At 35.8% G+C, this 27,903-nt stretch overlaps 1 protein-coding gene across 3 annotated transcripts in view; it reads left to right on the top strand.

The window, feature by feature from the left end:
- Cdh8 (cadherin 8) overlaps nucleotides 1-27,903 on the top strand; it is a 389,695-nt gene that overhangs the window by 125,053 nt on the left and 236,739 nt on the right. For all 3 annotated transcript variants that reach the window (XM_021169423.2, XM_021169421.2, XM_021169422.2), the window contains exon 3: nucleotides 13,542-13,836. In XM_021169423.2, the coding sequence (XP_021025082.1) occupies nucleotides 13,542-13,836 (295 nt within the window). The remainder of the gene's footprint in view (nucleotides 1-13,541; nucleotides 13,837-27,903) is intronic.

Here is a 27,903-nt window from a genome sequence, read left to right as displayed (position 1 = left end):
TCCCTTCCCTTCCCTTCCCTTCCCTTCCCTTCCCTTCCCTCCTCCTCTCATCTCTCCGCTCTCCTTCTCTTGTGTTTTCTTTTTCTTCTTTAAGCCAGAGTCTAGGTTTTATTTCCTGAAGAGAGAGTTTAAGTAGAAGAGCACATATACATGTTCATGCAGGCATGCCCTTTATACACAAGTACAAATGAGCACACATAGAATATGTATCTAAGTCTGATAACTGGATGGTATTTTATGCTTTATTCCCCCTTCTGAACTGTAGTTCTTATGATACTTAAGAATATTAATTAAAAAATTAAAAATAGACAACAAAATCTTTCACTTACTTGTTATATTTATTACAATCTGAGAATTGTGATTGTAGTGTTAGGGGCCTCAATACTAATATTTTCACAAGAAAATCTAGATGATGAACTATTAAATATTTAACCAAGTTCATGTCTGGTAGGTAGTTGTGATTCCATCCAGGTCCTTCATTATTTTATCTAAAAGGAAGTTCAGTTTTTCTTTCTATGGATACTCTTTCATTTGACTTTTATCCATCTTTGTTTTCTCCAAGAAAGCTCTCTTAGCTGTGTTTGGCTGCATCATGTAACCCTAGTACTCCAAAGCATGAGACAGAAGCATTACAAGCTTGAAATCAGCATGAGTACAGAGCAAGACCTGGAAACAAATCAAAAGTATACCATTTACTTTATCTACCCTCCTTCCACTCATTGTGGATCTGTTCACCACCATGTTTAAAATCTTTTATCTAGCCATGGAGAAGCTGTGGCTGAAAAGTGTAACTCAAAAGTGTTATTAATTCTGGTAAAGCTGAAATTCTGCGCTGAGTTCCTGCATTCTTGGCTTGTTTATTTATTTATTTACTTAGTTACTTACACACCAGATTTCCCCCACCCCTGTCCACCCTCTGACTGTTCCACATTCCATACCTCCTCCCCATCCCCACCCTTACCTCTAAATTCCCTTGGAACCACCAGTCTCTTGAGGGTTAGGTACATCATCTCTGAATGAACACAGACCAGGCAGTCCTCTACTGTATGTGTGTTGGGGTGCTCATATCAGCTGGTGTATGCTGCCTGGTTGGTGGTCCAGTGTTTGAGAGACCACTGAGGTCCAGATTAATTGAGAGTGCTGTTCCTCCTATAGGGTCATCATCCTTCTCAGCTTTTTATAGCTTTTTCCTAATTAAAGCATCGAGATCAGCAGCTTCTGTCCATTGGTTGGGTACAATTATCTACATCTGACTCTTTTAGCTGCTTATTGGGTCTTTCAGAGAACAGTCATAAAAGGTGCCTTTTTATGAGTGCTCCATAGCCTCAGTAATAGTGTCAGGCTTTGGTACCTCCCCTTGAGCTGGATCCCACTTTGGGCCTGTTGCTGGACCTCCTTTTCCTCAGGTTCCTCTCCATTTCCATCCCTGCAGTTCTTTCAGACAGGAACAATTTTGGGTCGTAGTTTTGACTATAGGATGGCAACCATCTCCCTCACTTGATGTCTTGTCTTCCTGCTAGAGGTAGGCTCTTTAAGTTCCTTCTTCCTACTGTTGGGCATTTCCTCAAAGTTCCCCCCTCCCTTTAATTTCTGATAGTCTCTCCTCTCCCAGGTACTGCTACATTCTGGAAGGTGCCCCCAACATCCTACCTCCTGAGATTTCATGTTTCATTTTTTTCTGCTGGCCCTCAGGGCTTCAGTCCTTTTCCCTTACCCAATACCAGATCAGGTTCCCCTCTCCCTGCACTTCCCCCATCCACTTTCCCTCCCATTTTTTTTATTCTTTTTTTTCAATTTTTATTAGATATTTTCTTCAGTTACATTCCAAATGCTATTCCCAAAGTCCCCTATACCCTCCCCCTGCCCTGCTCCCCTACTCACCCACTCCCACTTCTTGACCCTGGTGTTCCCCTCTACTGGGGCATATAAAGTTTGCAAGACCAAGGGTCCTATCTTCCCAATCAATGATGGCTGAGTAAGCCATCTTCTACTACATATGCAGCTGGAGACACGAGCTCTGGGGGATACTGGTTAGTTCATATTGTTGTTCCACCTATAGGGTTGCAAACCCCTTCAGCTCCTTAAGTACTCTCTCTAGCTCCTCCATTGTGGGCCCTCTATTTGATCAAATAGATAACTCTGAGCATCTACTGTATTTGCTAGGCACTGGCATAGCTTCACATGAGACAGCTATATCAGGGTCCTTTCAGCAGCAGGCTATGCTTCCCAGACTGGGAAAGTAGGATGAATGGAGCTTTTTTAAATCAGGTTTTAAGATATCAGAAAAAGAAGTGATTCCCCAACATTGTGATTCTCTTCTGGGGCTTAAAGGACAATTTACTTTTATGCATTTCCCTTTATAATTTCAGTTATGGCTTGGTCCCAGGTACCTTGATCTTCATAGGACTTTAAAAGTCGGCATCACTTCTGTCCTCCTACCCCACCCTTGTCACTTATTGCATAATGAGGAAAACTATTTTAGCCAGAAATAGAGAGATTTTGGTGGTATATTTCTGTAATATTTCCAATTCCTGTCAGGAATTGTCTGGTTGCTCAAGTTCTTTGAATTATTACCACTGATTGTCTCATCTTAGAGCCTTTGTCCTGACCCATCAATATTTTTGTACTGTAGATTACTGCATTGAATATTGTTTTTGTCACTGTCTAAGGGGATAAATAGGCATTTTAATTTTTATCTGTGTTGTCACTACTTTTATGTGTTTATTTTCTGTCTCTATATCTTTGTATATATGCACATATTTAGATATACATCCATTTTCATATATACACATACATATGAGATATTTAAATATTATAAAGAGACTTTAGCTTATGAGAAACTAATATTTTCAAAAGATCATTATGTAAGTATCTTTTATAATTAATATTCAAATTTAAAATGATTTAGTATAACACAGGGATTAATGCTTTGAAACAGCATAAAACTTTAACTAGAAGATGTGATATGTGGGGCCTTTTCTGCTTACCCTTTCATTATTTTCTTCACATATTTTTTTATAATTAAGATGTTCAGGGTACATTTAAACATAAATGTACATTGTGACTAATATTCTTTCTATTAGACATCTCTGTATCTAATTTTACCTTCTATGAATTTATCAATATCGTAATTTGTCTATATTATCCCTCTGAATAATCTTATTATTCAGTCTATTCAGCCAACCAGCCAGCCAGCCAGCCTGTCAGCCAACCAGACACCTTCTAACACGTTATATTTTCATCCATTCATATCAAAGTATCTTCAGTAATACTGGTGCTTTTAGTATTTTTTTCTGTACTCTTATCTACATCCAAATAGGATGACCAATGTGAACTAGTTTTAAGCTGAGCTCAGCTAAATCATGAAGTTATAATCTTAGACCAGGAAGAAGACTCAAATGTTAAGAGCACTTGCCAGATAAGCCTGACAACCTGAGTTTGATCCCCAGAAAGAAATATCTCTCAATTTCCTAAAGAAAGCTAACCCTCTGTACTTTTATTTAAATTTCTTTGATTTTGAAACATAGCATGCCTTTATCACATTATATATTGCTTCATTTTGATAATTATAAAAAACCTTTAAGGGGTATTCTTAAAACACTTTGCAAATAGGGAAACTGACTATTGAAAAGGTCGATTCCTCCCTATCTTTTAGTTTATTTCTGTCAAGTTCTATTTTTTCTTATTATACTCTCATTCTTGGACTCATAATCTGGTGTTACTCTACATGGTTGTGTTAGATAAACATATTCGCTTTGAATTCTATTAGAGATGGCATTTCATCTGGGTTGCTATCAGCTTATAGGTAAAAATCATGTTTCAACAAAAGGGTATCCTCTATTAGCATTGGCAATACTAGCACAGAGCCTTGGCCAACAGACACTTGCATGCTGACCATAAAAATGGCGAAGTAAAGAATAATTAGTTATAAGCGGCACATATTAAGAATAATGTTTTCCATCCATTCTTCTTATAAGGCTTTACTTAACTAAAACTTATTGTATAGCCACAGATGAAACAATTTTTTTGTTATCAATATTGAGTAAAATAAATAACTACTTAAAAATGAAAAGGAAATGAGTTTCTGTTAGTTTACTTGGCGAAATATATAATCTGGCCATTTATCTAATAGAAACAAGAACCTCTGAGACTTTAGAACTTGAACATTCCTGGGGTAATATTAAATATGCCTTTGATAAAATAAACTAATTCTATTATTTGTTATTATTACAGAGTGAATGCTTCCAGTATCCTTTCTCTGAATTTCATTAAAGTGAATGCTTTGGTTTGCTTGCTTGTAGGTCTTGTTCTACAACAAACAAACAAACAAAAACAAAAAAAACCCACAGTCATTGTATTAACTCAAATATTCCTTGCTTGCTAGGTCTTGTTCTACAAAAAATAAACAAACACCAAAAAAAAAAAAAAAAAACCAGAGTCGTCATTGTATTAACTCAAATATTCTATAATTCTGATAATACTTATTTGTGTCAATGCATTGCTAAATGTTTTACTTTTTCCAAGGGGAGAGAGAGAGAGAGAGAGAGAGAGAGAGAGAGAGAGAGAGAGAGAGAGAGAGAGAGAGAGAGAGAGAGAGAGAAGGGAGAAAAAAGAAAGTCGGAAAGAAATTAAGAAAAAAAGAAGAGATAGGAATAGAGAGAAGAATGGAAAGAGGGAGGGGAACAGAAGAAGGGTGGGAAGATGGAGAAGAAAGAGGTAGGAAAAAGAGGAGACACATACAGAGATTTGTGAATCTTATTGAAGCTTAGCAAAGACCAGTGAGCTTGCTATAAACCTGGCACAACATGTTTGTAAAACTAAAAAGATGTGGGCCTAAAGCATAATGGGAGCATATTGGCCTCGTGACTGTCAGTTTCAGTAGTGTATTCTTCTATCACTCCTTTGTACTTACTAGCTTGTCACACATACTAGCTTTTATTTCTATGTCTATTCGGTTTCATACATTTACAAAATGAGTTGCTCCACAAATGGTTTGACATGTCTTCCTTATGTCTGTCTGTCTGTCCATTTGTCCCTGTCATTCTGTGGTAAAATGTGACAGACACAGAAGACCTGATTTTGTGAATTTTACTATTTAAGAATAGTTAAAACAAAACAAAACAAAACAAACAAACAAACAAAACAAAAACCAATGAGTTCCTTTTCTTCTGGCTGCATTCTCAGCTGCATACAGGACAGAGTCTCAATTCTAAGTTTCCATTTCTGTGGGCACCAGCCCCCATCGCCCGGTCAAACTTTCTTCCCACTGGAAGAAGACACAGTGTGATGTATATGTGCCTGTGTCATCAGAGTGCTATACCTTACCTAATTGAAATTCAAAAGAAGCCTGCTTAGGCATTGGTTTGTTTTCCTGAAGGAGATAGAGTTTGCACTTTAGTATAGATAATACAGCCCTTCGTGGTTTTTCAGTGAGACTTTTCTTCTTTATGCTTTCAGTTCCTAAGGCCAATTCAAAAGCAACTATTTAAAAATTCTTTGGAAGCTTATCTTGATTTCGGTAAACTTATATTTTCTCATATACCTGGTCGTAGGAATAATTATCCATTCCCCAAGTTGTTCTTTGCTGAAATCTTAGAGTGGTTTTGTGAGTATTATATTGCCTTATTATGTAATTCAATTCTACAAATTGTTAGCAATTAAGTCACTAAAAGAAAAGTAATTTTTATTCTTTAGATTTAGTCTGTAGTAGAACATTTCAATAAATGAAAGGATTTTCCATAATATGCTCCCCGGCAGGCATTTTCTCAGTTTTGCTTGACCTATCATAATCCAGGATGTTTAACTCTAAAGCATCAGGCATGCTTTATTTATTTATAAGGTCCGAAGTATCAGGTGACTCAAAAGTTCTCATTGTTAATAATTACTTGACCTCATTAAAATGCTGACATTTATGGAGGTCCAGTATCCTTTGGATGAGTGTGTCGAGCATGAGAAGATTGGATCAGAAGTTAGAATATGCAAATGGTGATAGTAACTCTCGAGCTGTCATGAAAACACTCTAGAAACACAAAATGAGCTCATGTGCTCCTCTTCTTTCCTAACCCACACTGTCACTTTCATAGTAGTCTATGTATGTATCCATTCTAGAATGAAGTTTCGTATTCTTATCACCTCAAATGTTCAGACCAAAACCATATTGTGTGAAATGGTGGTACCATCTTGATATGGAATGGCTTTAATCTATGAATTATAATTTATTCACAGATAAATTGATAGCTCATAGCCCAGTTTCTACACAGCAGGCCATATGCCAGATCCTGAGAAGATAGTGTATCATGTAAATTGGTTCAAGAGTGCTGAGCTTGTTAACTTGGAGCCAGATAACATTCATGCAAAACTACGATCAATAAATGGCAGTGATCTCTGCAGCCTGTAAACCCCAATGCAACCCTTAGATTCTAATAGATGCTGATTTTCTCCTTGCAACTTAGATATTTCCTGGGAAGAAAATAATAAATCAGAGAGACATTTCATGGTGCCCATTTGGAATGAATAGAATTTCAAAATGAGTTGTGATCTCAGGGATGCCTGATTTCAGTTAAAGACGTGATTTTAACTGTGCATAATCCATGATGTTATCTCATTTGAGTAGAATATGAAGTCAGAATGTCCTGAAGTAATTCTGTCGGGTAACTGCAACATACTTTTGTCTTAAGTTAATAGACTTGAATTAACTCTAGATTTTATATCTTGAATTAACTTAGCATTTTGGAAAAGCCTATGAGAGAGGAAAAGAGATTATTTCTTAACAATATATATGTACAATCACAAGAAGAATGTGTGTTCTTACTCTGATTCTATGAATTATAATGCCCACATATAAGATAATTTGCATCTGTCACTCATTTTATTAATTTATTCATTACCCAGTGCTCTCTATCCACCCACTCACTCTTCCATCAACTCATCAATCTTAGTTCCTTCATTGGCATTAAGATTCAAATGCTCATTTGCAGTGCCCAAGAGCTTCTGTTTACTACAGCAAACATTTAAGTCCCTGGATCTAACTTTCCTAAATTCTTTTTCTTCATTCCTTAAATCACTGTTTTAAAAATGAAATGGAAACTGTTTCATTCTTCTCCTTCGTTTGCACTCAATCAACTTCACAAATATTTATTGTGCTTCAAAAAACATGACAGCCACATTACTAGGTAAAGAGAATGCAAAGGAGAATAAAATGCAAATGGTCACAATTCTTAAAATACAATTGTGTCTTTTAATTGGGTTTTGAAAATATATGTAGAATGAATAGAGTATAATGATGCCAGTCCTCACAATTCAGAGCCATCACAAGCATCCCTGGCCTGATTCTGTAATTGAAGACATAATGTAAAAGATTGTGGTCACCTCTGCATACTGGACAATTTGTACATCTCCAGTAAATGGATGAATGTCTTCAGGTTTGCTGCAAAAAGAAATTACATGCATTGGCAAAGTGCTTACCATACAGGAAACACTTGACATATATGTATTAGCCTTTTTAGCATTGTTATGATATAAACTACTTATGAGAGGCCAGCTTTCTTTAGACTCCTACTTTCAAAGGATTCAGTCCATAGTTGATTGTCTTTATGCTTGGTCAGCAACCAATGATGATGGATGTGTGGTAGCATTCCTTCAATAACTATGTTATATCCTCCATGTTTGGCAATTAAAAGTTCACAGTGACCAACTTCCTCCAACTAGATGCTTCCTGTAAAGTTTCAAGAGCTTTCCCAATTGGTGTCACCATACAGAAAACAATCATTCAATGTATTATTAGCCCATGGGGCAAACATTTTATTCAAATCCAAATAACAGAACTACAACAACACCAATATCAATCATCACACTTCTCCTTAGGTTTTTGTTTATCTCCCAGAAAACTGAGACTCTGAGAGCAGAGACAATTTTCACAACCTTCACCTTTACAAGGAAGAGTGTAGGGTACATTATATATGCTTATTAAATGAAGGATAAAGTCTTCTTGTGCCATAGCAAGCCCCAGAGTCTTATCCATCAAGGCTTATTTTCATGTGGCCTTTATTCTGCTCCAGTTAGTTAAACCAGCTCCGGAGAAAGGCAACATTCACATGTTCAGATTATGCACAACTGTGAACATTTAGTACACTTGGGATGTCTTTAGCATCACAGGCTCTTGTCAGTGGAATGAAGTGGTGAATAAAATCATTGCATTAAATGTTCAGGACCTGACAGACATGTGAGAAAGAACAGCAAAAATAGTAGCTTGTAATTCTGCTTCACCACTACTAAGAGGGCCAGACTTAGACTCCTCTGGCTCATTCTCAATCTTTTTTTTTTTTTTGATATATACCCACAAGTTTTTGTTATAATTTCAAATTGCTTGTCTAGTGATGTGCATGTGTATGAGAAAGAAAGGGAGAGATGCAAATAATTCCTTGCAGTATCATAATATAAAACATAACACAAACTTTAAAAATCAATTAGCTTTTAAAATCTAATATTTTAAAAGTACACGGCCTCTTTATAATGCCCTCAAATGTGTTTAAAAGGTGATCTCCGACGTAATACAATTTTTATATTTCTTATTCCAAGTGCAAAGACCTGGAATACAAAAAAAAATCACACTCAAACAGGACTAAAATATAATAGTAAATCTAAATTCTGCAGCTTTTCCATCAGCATCTCACAAAGTTGTATTACATGCTTAGTCCAGCTTTAATTCATACCTGTCGCTATCCTTGGTGGACATCTCCCAATTCTGGCATCTCTTATATCCTGGGGTCTCCATGACAAAGAAGGCCAAACCTTTCGCAGTGGGTTTTTCTGGGCTCTCCATAGAAATTCTAACCCCCTTGATCTTGCATCTCCAGCCATATTCAGCTGCCCTCTGGATATGCAACCTGTTCTCCTTGAACTAGCTTCTAGGTATTGACCCTAAAAAAATACGTGCTTGTTTCCCAAGAAGTTTTCACCTATCCAATATTAATCTCTTATTAAGGAGAGCTGACTCTTCAGTCACAGCCTGTTTAATGTTCTGAGGTTCAGTGAAGCACACGCTTTATTTACTTTAGTGGCACTGTTCTGTGAATCACTGCTGATTCTTCAGCCCCAGCTGATCAGCACATACAGATTCTTAGTAAAATATCATAATAGTCCCTAGCCTAGTTCCAGTAGATTACTTGTTACCCTCCAAAATGTCACAGTCCAGGCCTCCGCAGTCCCCATTTCCCTTAGCACTCGTTCCTTCCAAGCTCCTATTAGAACAATTCAATAACAACTGGGCACTTTCTGGCTTTCCAGCACAAAGTGTCCCACATTCCTCTAGAAATAACAGTAAAGATCATCACAGGTATTACTATTTCTCTGGTGCTCAATTCTGTCCTACTTTATTTTTTTTATAACTGTAGCAGATACCATGACCCAAAAGAACATAGGGGAGGAAGGGTCTTTCTTGGCGTATAATTTCACGTTACACACCATTATGGAGGGATGCTAGGGCAGGAACTCAAGAGGGTCTTGAAGCAGAAACCTTGCAGTCCTTCTGCTTGCTGGCTTGTTAACAAGCTGATGTGATCAGGCAATCCCTTAATTGAGGGTTCGTTCTCAGGTATTCCTAGGTTATGTCTAGTTGATAGTTAAAGGTCTTAGAGGAGAATGCATATAAGTGTAATTTTCTCTAGTCTTATCACAGAATAATATAAGTAGAAGTTACTTGAAATATTTCTCAGATACATAAATGTTTGTGTGTTCTTGTGTGTGTACCTGTGTGTATGTGTGTGTATATATACACATGTGTGTCTTACTGTCACATGTGTAAATCAGAGAACATGTAACTGAGGTTCTTTCTACCACCATGTTGGTTCCAGGGATGTAACTTAAGTTCTCATGCTTCATGGCAATGGTCTTTGCCTGCCCTGCCTGAGCCATGTCCCTGACCTGAGTTAGTTTCATCTGTGTTGCAAAGAGACTTATGCCAGGAATATCATAGAGTTATACAAAGTTGAAGATCTTATAGAATGAAAATGCCCTCAGCTATTTTATATTCAATATAGCCACTTTTATCTTTAAATACTTTTCAGATTAATACATCCTCTCAGGTTCTAAAATCAATCTTGTAGATAAGTTATGTCCCTAGAATAACTGAAGTCCAATTAAATCTGTCAGTCGCCATAGAACAGATAGCTTAAAAGACCTGAATTTTACCAATGTATTTACTCTTATAAAAAGAAAACAAAGTATGATTCTTACTTCTTATTTTTGAACCCAAGTGATTTAAAAACCTCACATCACAATACAATTGATTAATCACATGCTATTGATATTAGGATGAAAATACAGTGAAATAATTTCCAGCATAACTAACAATAAGGTCAATTTGTATGGTTTATTTGGTAATTTAGAAAAACTGTGAACAAGAGTGATATGAATCCTCTTGTCTCCAGAATGGCTTCTGTGTGAACAAAAGCCTGTGTGAATGATATATTATTCAAATGTTCTTTTTTTTAATAAAAATGCTAATGGAAATGTTAAAATGCACATAAATTAAAAAGATCATAAATTAGGATTAATATCACATTAATGAATTATAATCCCACATTCATTAAGATAAAATGGCATTTCAATATTTGTTCTTGTTCATAAATTTAATACAATAAATGAAAGGGATACAATTTGAGATTCAATAAATATTTGATGTAATCTTATGCTTCAGCTTTTAAAAATATTCAAAGGTAAAGGAGGAGATTGCAATGTATTTGGGCTCTTTGTTGCTATTTTATGTCTTTTTCATAATCTTTCCTTTTCGTTTATCAAAGCACTAAATACAATTTAAATTTAATAAGAAATTAATAGAGCCTCTTTTGAACAAAAGGAATACCAGGAAGACACAATGACATTGAATTTGTAGGGGGTTCTATCTACAACACACCTACTATTTATTATTATTATTATTATTATTATTATTATTATTATTATTATTATTAAATTATTTTATTTATTTACATTAGAAAAATTACGCCCTTCTTGGTCCCCCCTCTCTGAGTTCTTCACTTCCCAAGCTGCCTGTGAGAGGGTGCTCCCTCACCCACCCACCGCCACCTTGTACATGTAGACAGGATTTGGCACTGCTGTCCTCTGGAAGGCTCTACCAGCATCCTACTAAAGCAAATGCAGATATTTACAGTCAGACATTAGACTGAGGTCAGGGACCAATGTAGAAAATTAAAGGAAGGACTGAAGGGAATTGCAACCCCTTAAGAAGAATAAGTGTCAACTAAATGGGACCACTAAGAACTCCCAGAGACTAAGCCAAAAACACACCTACTTATTTTTTTTATTCTTTTTATTATTTATATATTTATTTACACTCCAGATTTTATTCCCCTCCCGGTCCCACTCTCTGACTGTTCCATATCCCATATCTTCTCCCTGTCCCCTGTCTCCACAAGGATGTCCCCACCCACCTCCACCCACCCCACCAGACCTCTAAACTCCCTGGGACCTCCAGTCTCTTGACTGGTTAATTGCATCTTCTCTGACTGAATCCAGAGCTGACAGTTCTCTGCTGTATATGTGTATGCTGTGGGAGAAGGGGACCGCATATCAGCTGGTGTATGCTGCCTGGTTGGTGGTCCAGTGTTTGAGAAATCTCTGTGGTCCAGGTTAATTGAAACTGCTGGTCCTCCTACAGTGTTATGCTCCTCCTCAGCTTCTGGCTTTTCCCTCTAATTCAACCACAGGGGTCAGCAGCTTCTGACTCAAAGAACTGCAGGGGTGGAAATGAAGAGGAGCCTGAGGAAAAGAAGGTCTAGGGACAGGCCCAAAGTGAGATCCAGCTCAAGGGGCAGTCCCAAGGCTGGGGATTATTACTGAGGCTATGAAGCACTAACAAAAAGGGACCTAGCATGACTGCCCTTTGAAAGACCCAACAAGCAGCTGAAAGAGTCAGATGCAGATATTTGCACCACACCTACTTTTTTAAAGAAACAAATACTTTATATCTCAAGGTACAAAAAATTATGTCTGTATAGGCAGATATGTAACAATTAAACAAAAATACGTGCATTTAAGTATTATTTTGCCACATAAAAGTCATTTATTCTACAATGCAAGATTTGAAAAAGAATGTACATTTATTTAGATTTGTTTATTTTTGTTTTATGTGTATAAATGGTTTTCTGTGCATATGTAGTGAACATCATACATGCACAGTGCCCTTGGAGGTCAAATAGGGCCATCCAATTCACTGGATCTGAACTTATAGATTGTTGTGATAGCCCAGGTGGGTGCTAGGAATTGAAACTTGGTCTTCTGCAAGATAGCTCTCGACTGCTGGAACATCTCCAGAGTCCCAAATAATATACATTTCAAAATAAACTTATTATTTATTACATCAGGAGGCTAGGTACTGGAACCTACCAAGTTTCAATGGGGGAAAAGTACATAGCAGAACACTACAAACTATAAGGATTATTTTTATTTTTATTTATTCCTCTCATATCATACATCCTTACTGCAGCCCCCTCCCTTCGTTTCACTCCTCTCCCCACCTCCCCTCTCCCTCAGATACATTGCTCCTCCATTTACCTTCAGAAAAGAGCAGGCCTCCCAGGGACATCAGGGCTATCAACTGCATAGCAAGAAGCAATAAGGCTAGGCACATACCTTCACATCAAGGCTGCAGGCAGCGACCCAATAGGAGGAAAGGGTTTGCAATTTTGCCTTACTCAGCACCTACATGTGTCTGTAAGTCCAAGGTTTTGCTTTATATCAAAACCTCAAAAATGTCAAATCAGTGCTCATTGATGTAATCTGTAATGGATCTGAACTCTTGTTGAACAGTTGTCATTTTCCAAAAGTTCCATTCTTTTGCTTGAAAATGTTCGGGATCCTATATTAATATATATTTTTACTATAATTTGAGAACCACTTCCTGGACTGTAACAATTATTGAGAATTAAAGAATGAAATGAAATTCTTAAGAAGTTGAGCTGTTGAATTTTTTCTGGCATAGGTACAGCAGCAATCAGAACAAACTATTGCCCCACTCCATTTGATATATCAAATATAAACTGTGCAGAGTTTATAAGCCATATTGGCCTTCTGGCTTTAATATCTTCTACTAAATAATTCATTTTTAAATAAAATTTAATATATTTACATTAAACCTGAATAATGGTTTTTGCCTCATTGTACTTCATAAAATATAGCATTGATAATTATGTGTGTGTGATTGCATATATGTATCGATAATTCAAAAACCATACATGCAATTTTGTGCTCTCTAGAATTTCTCATCATTTTGAAACCATGCAACTTAATATTAAACCAACTTGAGCACTTTATAGAGGCTGGTCTAGATGAAGTTCATTAGGTTTTATTGTAACAAATGTATATACTGAATGCAAATGTATATACTGTTTGTACAGTTTTGGTTAGCAGAGACCGAGGAAGTAGTGTTAAAAGAATTAATTTGATACACAACCAATAGTCAGTTAAATAATTCTGAAGATAAGTTAGCTGTCTCCACAACTAACTCCTGCTACTTTTCATTTTAGTTACACACAGATCTGGATCCTGGAAGCAAAAAAATCAAGTATATCCTATCGGGTGATGGAGCTGGCACAATCTTTCAAATAAATGATATAACTGGAGATATCCATGCTATCAAAAGACTTGACCGAGAGGAAAAGGCTGAATATACGTTAACGGCTCAGGCAGTGGACTTTGAGACAAACAAGCCCCTTGAGCCTCCTTCTGAATTTATTATTAAGGTTCAAGATATCAACGACAATGCACCTGAGTTCCTCAATGGACCTTATCATGCTACTGTTCCAGAGATGTCCATTTTGGGTATGTATGTTTCCAATTTCTCAGATTTGTTAAGGGTCATCTTTCAAGTAGCTCCTGGCATCAGGTCTGGTAGGTTGCTGAATGAAAGACATTTATTTCCTACTTCTCTGTCATTTGCATTTGTAAATCCCCTTCCTTGGAGCAATCCACAGCTCAATAGCTTTAGTCCCTTAGTGATAGAGACTGACAGAGGAAGGGTTTTATTAAAATGGTGCTTCTTACCTGGCACTATTTCAATAGGCTTATTTGCATTCCTGTCAAAGACAAGTCTTGTTACTGAGACAGATTTATCAAGATTTGTTCCGACATGCCAAGCTAATCCTATTGATATTTGGTTCATGTTTAATTATTTGTTTGTGTATATTCTCATGTAGATGTAGTGCACAGAGGCATAGGAAAATATTTAAGACTAGAGTAAAAAGGATGCTGGCCTGATTGGATAGGATGACTCTATGGTGGGCTATACTGTCATGTTTACTAATATCTTTCTCTTTTATGGCTAATTGACATTAAGTGCATGGTTTCTATATGCCAACACTACTACCATTGACTCATTCCTACCTTCTCTGAATCATTGATGTGTTTATTATGTAAAAAAGCAGAGCAATATGCTTTCAGGAACATGATTTTAATACCCACTCTTGTCAATCTGATTATCTATTCTATAACCCCAGCTCTCTTTCTTCCTTCACAAGTCAGGAGGAAGGATCCAAAGTTCAAAGTGCAGCATCACAGAAAGTCATGTTTTGCATATGCAGTGTGCTGCTTAGGTTATGTCAAATTGCATTTAAGGATATATGGTAACCAACAAGGCCAATTAAACTAGAGAAGGTAAAGATGACAAGACAGGAAATGGAGAAAAACATACCAGAAATAAAATCAATAAAAATAAGTACTTCAAACCGAAGAATCTACTGCTTCATTTGCCTGCTTCGTTCAGGAGCTTGCATGCTCACAGGTTTTCAACTGGAAGTTCCAAAGAAAACCAAACACAATATTAAAAACCATCATCATGATGACTCTTTAGATGGCTCCGACCTAGCCGTCCACAAATTTCTGTGTCCAACATGTTGAAACCCACATAAAACCTGAAAGACATTGGTCAAGTTTTCCTTTTCTTTCAAAATTTGCAGCAGGTTGTTCTTCTATAGCTGTGGTTGACAGAAGTACAATGTGCAAATTGTTTATTAATTCTTTAAGAATTTTGTGCCAAATGCTTGGATAATATTCACCCACCTTTACCCTCACAACCCAGATTCACCCCCTTAATTTCCACCTAAATTTATGGTTTTGGTTTTTTTTTTTTTTCCTTTTCCTTATCGAGACCAAAGTATGCTGTCTAAATATTGTTGGATCAGTGGTCTTTCATTTGAACCTTATTGACTTATCTGGGGATAAACGTTCAAAGGAAACTGACTCTCCTCTTGCAGCAGTCAAGAAATGCCCGTATGAACTCATGTAAAGGTGGAACTTTGTGACTGTCTTCCATCTTTGAGTTATGATTTCACTGACTTTAGACTTGTATAGTTATTGTGTATGCCATCACAGCAACTATGAGCTCATAAGTGCATTTGTCCAGCTGTATCCAGGACACACCAATTCTTTGTAGCCACCTACTACCTCTGACTTTTAAAATCCTTTTGATCCCTCTTCATAATCCTGGAGCCTTTGTAAGAATCATGTTTATATATATATATATACACTATTTAGGCCTGGACATTCTCTAGTGAAATCTCAATGAATCATCTAACTTCACTCTTATATTGAATACTTCTAGATCAGACACCAGTGTCATCCAGTGGATAATCTCAGTAGTCCCCTAATAGTATACTTAAATATTCTACTCTTGTTAATTAATGTTTGCATGTACAATGGGAAAATCTTCTATGTATTCTATGGTTTGTTTATTTTTCATTGACTAAAACTGCCTAAACTTCTTAGCCACTGATTTTTTTTTGATGGCTTTATTTTTATTTGATATCCTGTTCCTAAGCTGCCTATAATAAAACTGCAGCTGAAACACCCATTCCAACAGGAAATCAGAACTGATTTCCATTCTTCATATCTTACCCATATATTTCTTCTGGCAGGATTCCATTTTATCTACTTCTTGTGAGAGGAATTCTATTTTTATTTATTTTTTCTGCTCATCAAAACTGAATCGTTGCACTATAGATGCCTGGAATGACATGGTTGCTTGGAGAAACTTTTATGAACTCCTAGCCGTAATGTACCACTCCTCCATCAGCACCACCATAAAAATGAAGTACACAAGAAAGTGGAATCATCTCCATCTTTGCACAGCTTTTAAATTCAGAAGCACAGGCAGGGAGTAAGAAATTCTGTGCTTTCTTTAGATCTTGTTTGGTCTAGTCCTTACCCAATTTGTCTTTTTATTTAGATTTTGTTAAGTCAGATTAGGAAAATGGAATTATTAGCACATTCTTTACACAGAGCATGCTTAATTTTATACAAATGGAGACCAAGGAACTGTAATTGCCCCATGCTACTTTCTCTCTCTTAAGCCCAATGCTGTATGTGTTGACTGTAAATATATCAGAAGATACCCTTTTTACTCATGTAAGTTATTTGCCTGATATATTTGCTGGGAAAATTCTAGATACATACACATAGGACATGTTATTTTCAATCTATGAAAATTTATAAAAAGTTATTCACTACAGAATATCATGCATACATGTACCTCTGTGTATATATGTGTGCATATATTCTATCATTTTTGCTGCTAAAGGAATAGAATTAAGTGATATTTACACACACATACACGTAGGTTTATATGCACATATATGCATATTGTATATATGCACATAAATATACATAAAGATTAATCTTTAATGCTTAAGAAATTTTCCAGAATTCACAGAGAATTTGTTGAAGTTACCAGTACAGATTTGAGTCTAGATTCCCTTCTTCAGTTGATTGTGAAATATTGACAGGTTAAATTGGTAGCCCTATTCATAGCTATGGTGATCAATTAATGACTCCAATGCTCAAATACAAAGTAAAGGGATGCTTGAAAAAAATTCATGTACCATTATTGGTTACTTTTGTGGTGGTAAAATTATCTATATTAATGCATTCCTTACCTTACCTTCGTACGTTCCTATTTGTATTGATTTTGGGCTGTGAGTGTCTGCTTTTTGTTGGATGCTATCTTCTCTGGTTAATGTAAGCAGAGGCAGCTACACTATTTTATTGCCAAGTCTCATCATGGAGGTGAATATCAGGGTTGAAGGTCAGCTACTAACTCCCTTCTTTCCTGATGACCACCGTTCTCTTTATTTTTTTTTTTTTTTTTTTTTTTTTTTTTTATGTTTGCATTTTTTTTTGTTTGTTCTAAGTGATATCATCGTAAGTGATAACTATCTTGGTTTATTCAGTCATGCAAAGGAAATGAGTGCCTACCTGGGGTAACTTCTATGTGTACTGATTATGGATCTAGTGTGANCTCACTTTGTAGACCAGGCTGGCCTCGAACTCAGAAATCCGCCTGCCTCTGCCTCCCGAGTGCTGGGATTAAAGGCGTGCGCCACCACGCCCGGCGACCGTTCTCTTTCATAGTGTCTCTTCCCCTTAATTCCTTTCTTCTTTCCTTCTTCCTCCTTTGCTATTGCACAAATGCCAGCCCTGTCCCCATATGCCCTAAGGAATGCCAGTAAGAAGTGAGTGATTTCGTTGAGCAGAGAGTGGGAAATAAAACTCTAATTGAGAAATTTACCAATACTTAACAGAAACAAATGCGATGCTTGAGAATTGCTTGCCAGTTGTCAAGCTGTCAAGATAAAACATACATATATATTTGCCCAAATGGCAGCCAAATTAATTTAGAAATATCTGAATCAGAAGCTAGAAACATGGTTCCTTTATATTCTATAGAGAATTTCAGAATTCATGATAATTTGCTTCTATAGCAAACTTGTATAAAGATATTACAGACTTATTTTACAAATTGGATAAAGATATGTCAGACTTATTTTAACAGTGGAAACTGAAGTAATTTTCAAGTTATGATTTGCCCATATTTTTTACTTCAAATAGTCAGTATATACCTTAGTGTTATTGTGTATTGAGGTAGTGAGTTTTAAACTGTAAATTTTAGTCTAAATCTAGACTGAGGTGCACTAAACTTTTTATTTGCTTTAAAAATTGATTCTGGAGTTAGTAAGTTCCATATCTGGTTTCCAATTGTGAGACTGTTAAAACTCCTAACTTAGGAACATCTCATCAGCCTAGGGTATATAGGAAGCCCTAGATAGAAGTATGCCTGGGGAACGTCAACCATCAAACTGCTAACTATGTGGCCCAAAATAGAACCTAAATCCTATAAAACAAGTTTCTTTACAACCAAGATCTTGTTATTTTTTTGTAAAACTTTCATTTAATAAATTATTGAAAGCATAGAGAAAATCTTGGTCAATGAAAACTTGTTCAATGACAATTATTCTAGACATTTAAATGATAAACTGAAATTAACTTTTTTAAAATAACAAAACAAACAAACAAACAAACAAACCCAAAGGGTGTAAAAGGGGCTTGATAGCATGTAGAATTTGGACTGTGGGGTATTGTTTCATTCTTGTCTATGAAGCCACAAAATACTAAATAGTGGTTTTTAAGCTTCCTAATGCTGTGACCCTCTAATACCATTCCCCATGCTGTGATAATTCCAACCATAAAACATAAAATCATTTCCTTGCTTCTTCATAACTGTAATTTTGCTGCTTTTATGAATCAAAATGCAAATATCTGATATACAGGATATCTGATATGCAACTTCTTTCAAAAAGTCATTGGGCCACTGCCCCCAAAGGGGTCAAGGCACAGAGGATGAGAATCTGATTAACAAGACATCTTTTCCACTATCTTGCAGCCAAGTAAGGCTCTAATAGGAAAAAAATATGCATTGAAATGTTATCCCTGAATATCGTGTATGTTAAAATCCTTCTAATTTCTGCAATAGTACTGTGATTTCAATACAGAGATAAATTTAACTAGTCCTTAATATTTAATAAAAAACCAGGATAACAATCAATATTATAAAGCCAACATCTGGTGCTGCTACCTCCAGTGCGTCAGCCATCATGCTCTACTGATCTCTAATAATATCTCTAAGGAATATTGTTTTTATGACACCAATGATTATCCTGCATATTTACCATAGTTAATGTTCTTCTAAGGTGAGAGAGCTTTTGAGGTCAGCATACTCTGCAAATTAAATAAAAGATGTGACAGGAAAGTTGCAAAAAAAAAAGTTTGGAGTGAGATATTACAGTTACCAAGATAGAAATGGAAGTACTTTTAAAATGTTAGACCCAGAAATTCAAATAACAATAAACATCTATAAAGATCCCTGCAGTGAACGGCAAGGGCCGAAGGGCTGCTAATGTATTAGATACAAATACAAAAGACAATGAATGGAGTGGACTCTGTTTCTGCTGGTGGGGAAAGTAATTTTTTGAAAAGTTTAGAAAACGATTTAGGAAATATGCCTTTTAGAAAAATCACATCCCATGGATTTCCAGGGTTTTCCCATCTTAGATGTAACGGAAGCAGCTCCACTACATGAAATTGAACAGTGATTCAGTTTAAAGGGAAAAAAGTGGTAAAACTATTAAGTTTTTAATGTATCATTGTGCTCATTTATTTCTCTTCTCTTTACATTTATACAGTGAATCTTTGTAAAGTTGCCCTTTTATGGTAAAGACTTTTAGGGCTTCTTTTGAAAAGAAGTACATAAACATATACTTATTTGTGATCGTTATCTTTAATTTTAACTCAATAGATTAAGTCTTAAGAGAAAGTGCTAGGTATTGACCCTACATCTTTGCTGTAACACCAAAGAGTAAGATGTTGATGTCTTGTCTTCTTATTCTTTATGTAAGCCCTCATATAGATTTAATTATACACTACAATAACACCACCATCAAGTTCAGGAACTCAATACTGACATACATTTGCTGTTAAATACAGAGGCTTAAATACTTAAATACTATGAAATACAGGGTTTCCCACCTGTCCAAAACATGTGCTGTTGTGCTAAAGAGTGACCTCTCTAGGGCCAAACATTCATGAGACCCCATTACTCTATAATATAGTTTTCTGTAGTTCTATAGTTCTCTTCCTTGATGTGGCCTTTATGTTTCCTTTATGTTTCACAATTAAGAAAAATATTTTATAGCAATTCTGAAACATTGTCAGTTATTTCTCTTGTTGAACACAGAATGTGTCTTTTGACGATACTTTCCAAGATCAGGCAGCACTGACTTCTGTGATATGCCCTATTTTTTCCATTATTGGTGACAATAACTTTGATCACTCTGCAGAGGAAGTGTCTCATGTAAATCTATTCTTTTGTTTAGTTTGTGTGCTCAATGCTTTGAACTTTCATAAATATCTTATTTGTTATCAAACTATGAACACCAAATTCTAACATCAGCATGTTTCATGGGTGAATTAATTAGTAGCATGAGGTAGTAAAATCAGGGAATTTTTTTCATATTTCTCCTTCGGTGACATTATGGCATTATGTGGCATGCTAGTGACATTATAGAGTAGAACATCCTTTCTTTCCTACTTATTATTTACTTATGAATATACTCAAACTAATATGGTGATTTATATTTGTGTTTTATCTAGTAAGCCATTGCAGTTACTTAAAAAATATTTATTATAATGCTCGATTATCTTGAGCAAGAATATGGTACGATTTGAAGCCGATCCTGATTGTTCTTCCGCAATTTTTACTTTCTTGGCCAACAAAGTTTTTGAGAATTTCCTGTGGTTTTAGTTCAGTTAGAGAATTAGAAATTTATACAATGAATTCCAATACAAAAATCTAGGTTGTAGTGTTATTAATTGTTGTTAGAAAGTCTCTGTTTCCAAAATTTCATGAATAAAGTGGATCTGAAGAACTCTTTGGGGATATGTATATGCTTACACACACACACACACACACATATGCATGTACACATTTTACACAATTGTACAGGGTTTACTTGTGTTTTTAAAACACAGAAATTAAGAGAAAGAGTTTATTTAGACAGAAGATATTTTGTATATTATTAGTTAACTCCATATCATATTGCGTTACATATAAATACAACTAATTATTACATAAAATCTATGCAAAGATATAGATTTATTGAGGGAAAACAATATACAGGCAAAGCAGAAACATGACTTGTGCTAGCAGAAGCTAATAGGTAGCTAGAAAGGACATGATTGGACCACCCAGAGAAAGATGTGTCTGTACATACTCTGATTTCAGATTCTAGAACTGTAAATAAGAGAAATTTTGTTACTTTAAGAAATACTAATATGGGCAAGAAAGTATGCATTGGAACATATATATATATATACATATATATATATATATATGTATATATATATATATATGTTATATAATAGATATGCTATATAATAGATATATAACAATGTTTCAAATATATATAAAAGGTACACTTGCACAATCTCACACAAACAACCTCTGATGACTTCTTGAACTCAAAAGAAAGAAAAGAGAAAGGAAAAAAGAAAGAAACAAAGAAACAAAGAAAGAAACAGAAAGAGAAAAAGGAGGAAGAAAGAGAGAAAGAGAAGGAAGAGTCACTTCTCACCAAAAAGAAAAAATAGAAAAATAGATTTAATGCACTTGACAAATTCTGAATTTAGGTTTGGCTTATACTGTCATTTTAGGCCTTAAAATATTAACATGATTTTTTTATTTTATATTATCTGCTCTTATTGCATTTCATACATTTATATGATAATATAATTCATTGTTTTCAAAAAGTCTACATCCGTACAGCAACTTTACTAAATAAAGGGCTTAGAAAAAACACATTTAATATGAATACATTTTGTTTCTATGCAAGGGCACATGTTAGATTAGCATGCAACTGAATATTTGTCTTTTTTATATATTTTCTTTATTTACTTTCCAAATGTTATCCCCTTTCCCATTTCTACCCCCAACCTGGAAACCCCCTACCCTTTAGGGTGTACCCCTGCCTACCCACTCACTCCTGCCTCCCCAGCCTAGAATTGTTCTACACTGGGGCATCCATCGAGCCTTCACAGGACCAAGAGCTTCTTCTCCCATTGACAAGTTCATCCTCTGCTACTTATTGACTGGAGCCATGAGTTTCTCCATTAGTACTCCTTTTCTGGAGGGTCTGGTTGGTTGATACTATTGTTCTTCCTATGGGGTTGCAAACTGGCAAACTATACCAACCTCAGCTTGCATGGAGCAGTACTTATTGTGGCCCCAAATAAAATTTGTATCCAAAGTAATAATTGAAAAATTCACACTTTTTTAAAATTGAAGAAACATGACATGCTCAAAAGATCAAAGCATGCTGTGTCCTGACAAACTTGCAAGCTTCTGCGCTTATCTTTATAATCACAAGTGTGTAGCTTGCTTTTGTGATCTTCTTTTCTTTCTCTGAGCAATCTTTTTAGGAATCTGGCAGCATTGTTTTCTAAAGGAATGATGCAAAGTGAAAAGGGGGAAAACATATCTTGATGGATCTGATTATATTTTTTTGCCAGCTTTGATTCAGAGAGATGAGCAAAATTGAAATTCTTTGGGAAAACATGGGCAGAAAATCATGAGGAATGAAATAAACAATTTCAAAAGATATCCAGCTGGTGTACCTGATGTGAATGGCAATAACAGCTGTAGTTTCAAAACCTCAGGACAGAGTGAACATTCCATTTGTATTCTGCATAAAGAAGCTAAATCTTCATTAAGGATGTGAAGATGGCATAATACCTGTACACACACACATACACACACACACACAGACACACACACACACAGACACACACACACACAATCACACCGAAAGGCAGAGGATGGGAAGAGAGTGAAATAGCAAGCAAAATTTGCAACATCCACTGTATATCTGCAAACATATATGTATGCACACATTCAGTATAATTTAAACATATGCAATCCAATGTTAATTTCTAATTTTCCTCTGTTTTAGTAGTTCTTTCACAGTAGCCAAAGATTTAGAACTTATAATGACATGTATGCCATTCATGACTTTTCCCTTAAAATATGATAGTCTTTCAAGAGGAATTAAGCTATTTCTCCATGGTGGATGAAGCCAAGCTTGGTGAAAAACAAAGGGATAAGATTATAAACATTGTTTACGTGTGTAACTTTTGTAATATGGATACCTTGAATCATCATTTTTTGCACTAATATGCTTTCAGAACTGCCTCAAGAACTGCAACAAGTTTAAAAAACAAAAAACAAAAAACTACTGGATAGAAGCATACAATTCATCGGTAATGTTATCTGTAGAACTCTTAGTATTTTTCTTACCTCTTACATTGTTAAACTCCCACTGCTAACCTTTTTAGATTTTAAAGTCCATCGTCCAAACCTCAGTCCATAATATGTAATCAAACACAGCAGGATGAATTTAGGGGATTTTCATTCTGCATTTCATAGAAAAATTGCTTTTCTGTCACTCTGAAAACAGTTCTAATATAACTACAATTCATCAATTAATTCTAACCCTGTGTCAACAGCTTTACATAAGTCTTGTTTCAGGGTCCATATCCATGGGATGTTAGCTGGTTTTAGTAGTTTTCTTCCTCCTTTAATTATCTTTGCAAGTTTTTGAATAGTTGAATTTCCACTAACTGTTCAATAAAATTTCATAAGAGTGGCATAATAACAATAAAACATGATGTTTTTTTAAATTTTCTAAGTGTTACTAGTTAAAATATAATGCTTGTTACTTTTGTCTTATGTAAAAATTAGAATACAAAACATATGTATAAATATGTATACAAGTGACCAAAAATTAAATCTATAGAAAACAAGATTCTGAATACCTGTCTGTATCCCTACAGTGGACTATGAGCATCCCTTGGAAAGATTTATTATCTTCATTTGGTTTAGAATCCTCTTCCCCTGTTCAGAGTTCTACTGTAGTTTGACTTAGTCTTTTCGAAGACTAAAACAAAATTAAAGATTTGACGCAGTATTAACCCTATCCATGTGAAGAGGCAACACTGATGACATAGCTCTACATGGGCTGTACAATCAGGTCAGTCTCTCTCAGTAGCAAGTAAAGCCTGGTTTCTAAGTCCATACAGAGCCATAGCTAATGGCTATAATTATTTTTGTTTTTCTTTCATTTTCTTCCTCCTCTTGGTGCTTTACTTGCTTGGTAGAATGCTTGTAAATTGGAGTTATCTTAACGTTGCCTCTGTACCACCCTGAGAAATACACATTTGATTCAGTGTCTCAGTGGTTCTTGAAATGTTACGTTACCAATGTTGCACCAAAATTTATGGTGCATACTTAAAAAACTTTTCTATGGCCAAAACTTCATCCAGGTCCACGCTGAGCCTTCTAAGAGCCAGGAGACACCTACTGAATGGTTGGTACTTGAAATAATGAAACCAGCAAACCTGTATTTACCACAGAATTGTATTTCCAAAAATGTTTACTACATGGAGAGGAGGGTGGGGTTCTACTCGAACAGTCTATGATTCTGATGGATTTTTTGGATTACTTTTGTTTAATTTTGATTGAAAATGTTCTTTACTTGTATGCATGTGTGCATTTATGTGATTGTATGCTTATAAGCAACATGTTTACAGAAGAAGATATCAGATCATCTAATTATGGATGATGGGAGCTCCTCTGAAGGACAGGGGATGCTCTTGACCATTAACTCATCTCTGTAAACTTAGCTTTGCCACTTTGCCTTTAGGTAGAAATTAGTATTACAAGATACATCGTGTGATTGATTCTACAAAGGTTATTCAGGATGCTTGTGTGTCTAGAGCTTTGTGAATTGCCATGAACATACACAGTGTATTTCAGGATTATTTTTATTTGTTCCAAAGGAGCTCTAAAAATTCATGAATTAAGAGGATTTGGAGAAGGACAGCTCAAAGAGTCAGCTTTTTTCCCAAATTTGTCTGGAAGGAAAATGAGTCAGCTGCATGTCAGGGCAGCACTAAAGCAGACATCTGTGAAATTCTGAAATCTTGGCTGAAAATGAGTATCAGACACCATTGTCAATAGATTTCTGACATACTCTCCCAGGGACCTTGCCTATCATAGTAATGGAGGTTTTATAGAGTCTCTATGAATATAAGTAGGCATTACTTCTTTAAATTTAATATTCAATTTTTGTACAAAAGTTTAGATGAATGTGCCCCCTTCAGTTGATTAGCATTCATACATTTATAGTTTTGCTTTTTTTATATATAATCTCTCTTTTTTTATTTGTTCATTTTTTAATTAGGTATTTATTTCATTTACATTTCCAATGCTATCCCAAAAGTCCCCCACATCCTCCCCCACCCACTCCCCCATGCACCCACTCCCACTTGTTGGCCATTTTCTGATACATATGCAGCTAGAGACACGAGCTCGGGTGAGGAGGGGGGTACTGGTTAGTTCATATTGTTGTTCCACCTATAGGGTTGCAGATCCCTTTAGCTCCTTGGGTACTTTCTCTAGCTCCTCCATTGGGGGCCCTGTGATCCATCCAATAGCTGACTGTGAGCATCCACTTCTGTGTTTGCTAAGCCCCGGCATAGTCTCACAAGAGACAGCTATATCTGGGTCCTTTCAGCAAAATTTTGCTAGTGTATGGAATGGTGTCAGCATTTGGAGGCTGATTATGGGATGGATCCCGGATATGGCAGTCTCTAGATGGTCCATTCTTTCGTCTCAGCTCCAAATTTTGTCTCTGTAACTCCTTTCATGGGTGTCTCTAGCTGCATATGTATCAGAAGATAGCCTAGTCGGCCATCAGTGGAAAAAGAGGCCCATTGGTCGTGCAAACTTTATATGCCTCAGTACATTTATAGTTTTGTGGCATAATTTTATTGTCTTCTCACTCAGAAATTTCATGTAGAGAAAAATAACATTATTGATTTATATGACAGGATGCAACAAGCATAGATAAACACACAGATTAATAGATAAGAATACTTGAGATATTTAAGCTGTTAAATGAGTGAAAAATAAGGATAGCTATGTAGACTTATGGAGAAAGGGATTTAAACTATGCTACATGTCTTCTTATGTAATTAGTTACCCTGACAAAAGACAAAATATAGTTACTATACAAGGCTGTGTGTGAGAGCATATGGATTTTGGATAATATATGCACTCAGATGCCTTTTTTGCTCTGCCAGGATGGAGTTGCATCTTTTGTTTCTGGACTCAGCTTCACAGCCAGCAGAATCACACTTGTGCCATTACTGAAGAGGATTTTATTCAGTTTCATTTTGTTAGAGGCACAACAGGAGGAGCCTTTATCTCCATGTCAGACTCTTCAGAGCTTATCACTGTATGCCCATTGTGATTCTTTACAAATAACAAGTGGAGACAGAGTTCAGAAAAGACATTGAGGTCACTGAGGGAGATCAACAAATAAAGTTAAAGGCTCTGGGGTTGGAAAGATGGCTTGGCAGCGAAAAGCACGTGTAAAGAATCCCATTTGGCTCCTAGCACCCATAGGATGGTTCACAACCATTTGCAACTCCAGTTCAAAGAGATTAAATGCCCTCTCCTGCCCACTGCAGACATTAGGCACACATGTGGCACACACATATTTATGCATTCATATATATTATATGCATTTATACATTCATATACATTTATATACACATATACATGGAATAAATATAAAACTTTTAAACAATAAGAAGAATTAAAGGGTTTATAATGTTTTTAAAATCCTAAGCAATGCTAGCGTTTAAGGCCAGGATAATAAACAACTATTCTATAAGGCAATGATAATTAATATTAAATAGTGATAGCCAATTCTAACCATGTTAAATTTGGAAACTACTACAGCCTTTTCTTTTACTTTTTGCAATTGAGAAAATAGAGCCAGACTACTGCAAATGAACTTCATTACTGTCTATATTCATCTGTCTACTATATAAAGTTTGAGATTTCCTACAAGGTTTTGTTGGAGGAATCATTTTGATGTGAACATCTTATTTAGTAATTGTAAGATTCAATCATTATTTTACTTGCCTAGATGGTTTGTTGCTTTTTGTGGATAAATCATCTTCCATTGTGTCTGTTAACATAGTTCTTAGTTAATTTTGAGCTCTTGAGAGATGTTGACAGGGAAGCACAACTAAACCTATTGCAAACGTAGATGTAGTCATTTTTGTTTATAAGTATAGTGTAGCGTGAAATATTAAAAAGGAACCCACAACACACCTTCAGGGGACCAGCGGGCAGGCCAGCCTATTCTCATCTCATAGAGACTCTCTGACCTGGAGCTCTGAAATCTCAGCTCAGTAAGTTCCCACTGGTGGGCTGCTATCGCTCTCTCTCAAGCAAATGAGTAACTAAAAAGACAAAAAATAATAATAGAACAAGCCAAATGAAAAACAAAGAAAGAGCATGTAAAATATATACACATAGATATACACACATATATACTCACACATGCATACACACAAACAAGACCTTTGAAATCACAAAAGTTGGAAGCCATAATATACAATACAAACTCGAATCAAATATAAAATGCCCAAACAAGGCAATATGAGACAGAAATCTTCAAAAATAACTTTTGGATTCTTTCATGTTGAACATCTACTGCTAGATGTGAAGCCTGCCCTTGAGTGCTGTTGTACATCCAGGGAGAATCCCTTGGACAAACTATTTTTTTTCTTTGAGAGTGGTTATCAATTGGAGATAGCTTCTTTAGTAATAGACAGAATTTCATGTCTGTTTCCGTGGAACACATTCCAGTTTGAAATTTTACCGGCCCTCTGTGTGCTGTCACAAATGATGAGTTTATATGTATGTCAGCTCTGCTGGGTTGGTACCATAAGTGCCCTCTAGATCTTAAAAATATCTTGGAGAACTTGGAATAGTCTCTACTCCAGTTGTTCAGGACCCACGTGAAGACTAAACTGCACATCTGTTACATACTTGCTGAGAGGCCTAACTCCAGCCTCTGTATGTTTATTGGTTAGAGATTCTGTTTCTGAGACCCCCTAAGGTCCAGATTATTTGGCTCTGTTAGTTTTCCT

The sequence above is a fragment of the Mus caroli genome, chromosome 8 (genome assembly GCF_900094665.2).
Source record: "Mus caroli chromosome 8, CAROLI_EIJ_v1.1, whole genome shotgun sequence".
Classification (NCBI taxonomy): domain Eukaryota; kingdom Metazoa; phylum Chordata; class Mammalia; order Rodentia; family Muridae; genus Mus; species Mus caroli.
Note: the sequence above shows the minus strand (reverse complement) of the source record. Positions and strands in the feature narration are given on the sequence as shown.